The sequence below is a fragment of the Oryx dammah genome, unplaced genomic scaffold (assembly GCF_014754425.2).
Source record: "Oryx dammah isolate SB20612 unplaced genomic scaffold, SCBI_Odam_1.1 HiC_scaffold_23, whole genome shotgun sequence".
NCBI classification, from domain to species: Eukaryota; Metazoa; Chordata; class Mammalia; order Artiodactyla; family Bovidae; genus Oryx; species Oryx dammah.
In genome coordinates, this window is record NW_024070207.1 from 127,291,254 (window position 1) to 127,293,775 (window position 2,522).

A 2,522-nucleotide genomic window follows, 5' to 3' on the forward strand; every position below is an offset into this window, starting at 1 on the left:
GTGTGTGGTGTGTGCTGTGTGTATTGCGGGTGTGTCGTGTGTGTGGGTTGTGCGTCCTGTGTGTGTGTGCGCGCCGTGAGTGCTGCGGGTATCCGCCCCCGGCGCGCCGGGGCAGCAGGGCAGAGCGCCGAGGAGAGCGGGGAGCATCCCCGCTGACGGCCGGGCGGCCCCCGCAGACAGACGCGCAGTGCAGAGGGCGCCGCGCCCGCAGCGGGGCTGCCCGGGGCTCCGCGGGAAGAAGCCGCCTGCAGCGCAGGGACGCGGGCCGGTCCCTGGGCGGGCAGAGCCCTGGAGGGGGGCAGCCCGCTCCCGTGTTCTTGCCTGAGAGTCCCACGGACAGAGGAGCCTGGCGGGCTGCAGTCACAGAGTCGGACACGACTGAGACACCACGCGCGCGCGCGCGCTCCCTCGGCCCGTGTGGAATTCCAGGGCGCAGGGAGACTGAGGGGTGTGAGGCTGGCGGCCCGCTCAGCCCCGGGCAGGCTCCGTCTCCCACTCGCAGCGCGGACTGCCCTGAACCTGGCGTGGGCGCCGGTCGCAGGACGGCGCGGAGGCTCCCTGACCACCCGCCCCCCCTCGGAGTACAGACGCCCCGCTTCCAGGCGGTGTCTGAGCAAGCCGGGACAGGTACCGCGCCCGGTGCTCGGTCTTGGGGTTCAGGCGGTTCCCAGGCGTGCCCTGCACACCCCGGGGCTGGGCTCCTCACTGACCCGGCGTGACGTTTAAGGAGCAACCCACTGCGCCTGACACGTGGCCAGCGGTGAGGTCACTTTATGCCCCACCCGTGTGCTTTCTTCTTACCCTTCACAACCTCCTCTTGTGCTTGGCACGCTCTGATGGAACCACTTCTTAAAAGATTCCAGTGAAATTAATTGGTGACTCTAGAACCCGGTCTGCCCGCTGAGCTGTGCCAGCTTTTGGGGTTGAGAGCGATGGGCCAGCCCGCCGTCAAGTGCCAGGGTGGGCCGCACTCGGATGGGGGCCGTGCCAGCCCCCTCCTTGCCCCTCACTGGTGATGAACCGGGCAGCCCCCATCCACACCTTTTCTGGCTCCCACAGAACTCTGGCCATGCCCACAGGCGGACTCAGCCGCTGGCCACGGGGCTGTGCCCACCCAGGCGAGACGCGTGGGTACCGACTGGGACGACTCAACCCTCTTTTTTTTTTTTGCCTGCCTTGCCCCACAGTGCCTGGTCTTCGAGGATGCGCCCAACGGGGTGGAGGCGGCCCTCGCCGCCGGGATGCAGGTGGTCATGGTCCCCGACGGAAAGCTGAACCCAGACCTGACCTCCAAGGCCACCCTCGTGCTGGGCTCCCTGCAGGATTTCCAGCCCGAGCTGTTCGGCCTGCCGCCCTACGACTGAGACGGCGCCCACTCGCTCCAGCCCCGGCGGTCTCCGCCGGGAGAGGGCCGGGGGATGCCCTGAGGAGCTGGAGGGAAGCCCCGCGCCCAGACCTCCCCCGGAACCGGCCTTCAACCACAAACCTTCTCAGCCCGCGGAGGGCCGGGCCCGCGCTTTCAACGGGCTGCAAAACCTCACTTGACACGCAGAAGGCAGACCCAGCCCAGAACACAAGATGGAAGATTCTCACTCGAATACTCGTATTTAATCTGAACAAGTTAGCGTCCTTTATCTTCTTTGGTGTTCTCAACCTTGGCTGGCAACTGTAAAATATGTATGCATATATGTATGTGCTTGTATGTATATATATGTAGGTACATATTTATTTATATTTATAGACATCAAGTACTGTATCAGTCTTCAGTGCGTTTTCATCTTCACGGGCAGTAGCAACTGATACAAGTGAGGCGGTCATTCTGTTTGTAATCTGAGTGGGAAATTCACATCAGGACCTGTGGTCAGAGCAAGAGCCCCGATCATCTGTTGGTTGTTTGCTGTCGGTGTGAACATCATCGTAGCCTGCGTCTTGCGTTGAGGTGCATATGCACGTTTGAGAACGTTTTCTACCTCAGAGAAATCGTTTCCTTTAAGATCATTTATTTTTCTAATATGCTCTTTGGTGCAGATAGAATTGGATTGGAGAATGCTGTCTTGGTACCACCAAGAACCCATTTGGGGAACAGTTTATCGGACATTACGCTCTGGTGATTAATGCCTTCTAACAGATTTCCTTCAGAAACCTGGCACACTGCAGTCCATGGGGTTGCAAGGAGTCGGACACGACTTAGCAACTGGATAACAACAGACTTCCTCAGCCTTTTGCGATGGGAACATCACTGAAAATGAGAATGATATAATCACAGGGTGTTCCTACTGGGTGGCCCCCCAAGTATTCTCTGTTACTGATTGTCTTAAGCTAATTTTCAACTGTGTAAGGTCTTAGAAAAATGAAAGAAATGTGTGTGATGGTGATTGTTCGTGATTATTTCTGGCCTTTGACCAGTTTTGCACCGTTTCAGCTAATTGATCTCAATATTTCTTGATGGCCCCGTATACGTGTCTGTTTTTTGAATTCTCCCTGAAATTGCTTGTAACATGTTACTGTTTCCCTCATCAGTT

The 2,522-nt window shown here is 58.2% G+C and overlaps 1 protein-coding gene across 2 annotated transcripts in view; it reads left to right on the forward strand.

Moving 5' to 3' along the window:
• Window positions 1-2,271, forward strand: part of LOC120882379 (pseudouridine 5'-phosphatase) — a 58,814-nt gene extending 56,543 nt beyond the window's left edge. The window contains exon 5 of one of the 2 annotated variants that reach the window (XR_005725486.1): window positions 1,188-1,268. Coding sequence is in view for 1 of the 2 variants with exons in the window: in XM_040266373.1 (XP_040122307.1) it covers window positions 1,188-1,364 (177 nt within the window). In the remaining variant the exon portion in view is untranslated. Of the gene's footprint in view, window positions 1-1,187 lie in introns of both variants that reach the window. The other variant, XM_040266373.1, reaches the window with a different exon arrangement.
• Window positions 2,272-2,522: the final 251 nt, after the last annotated feature.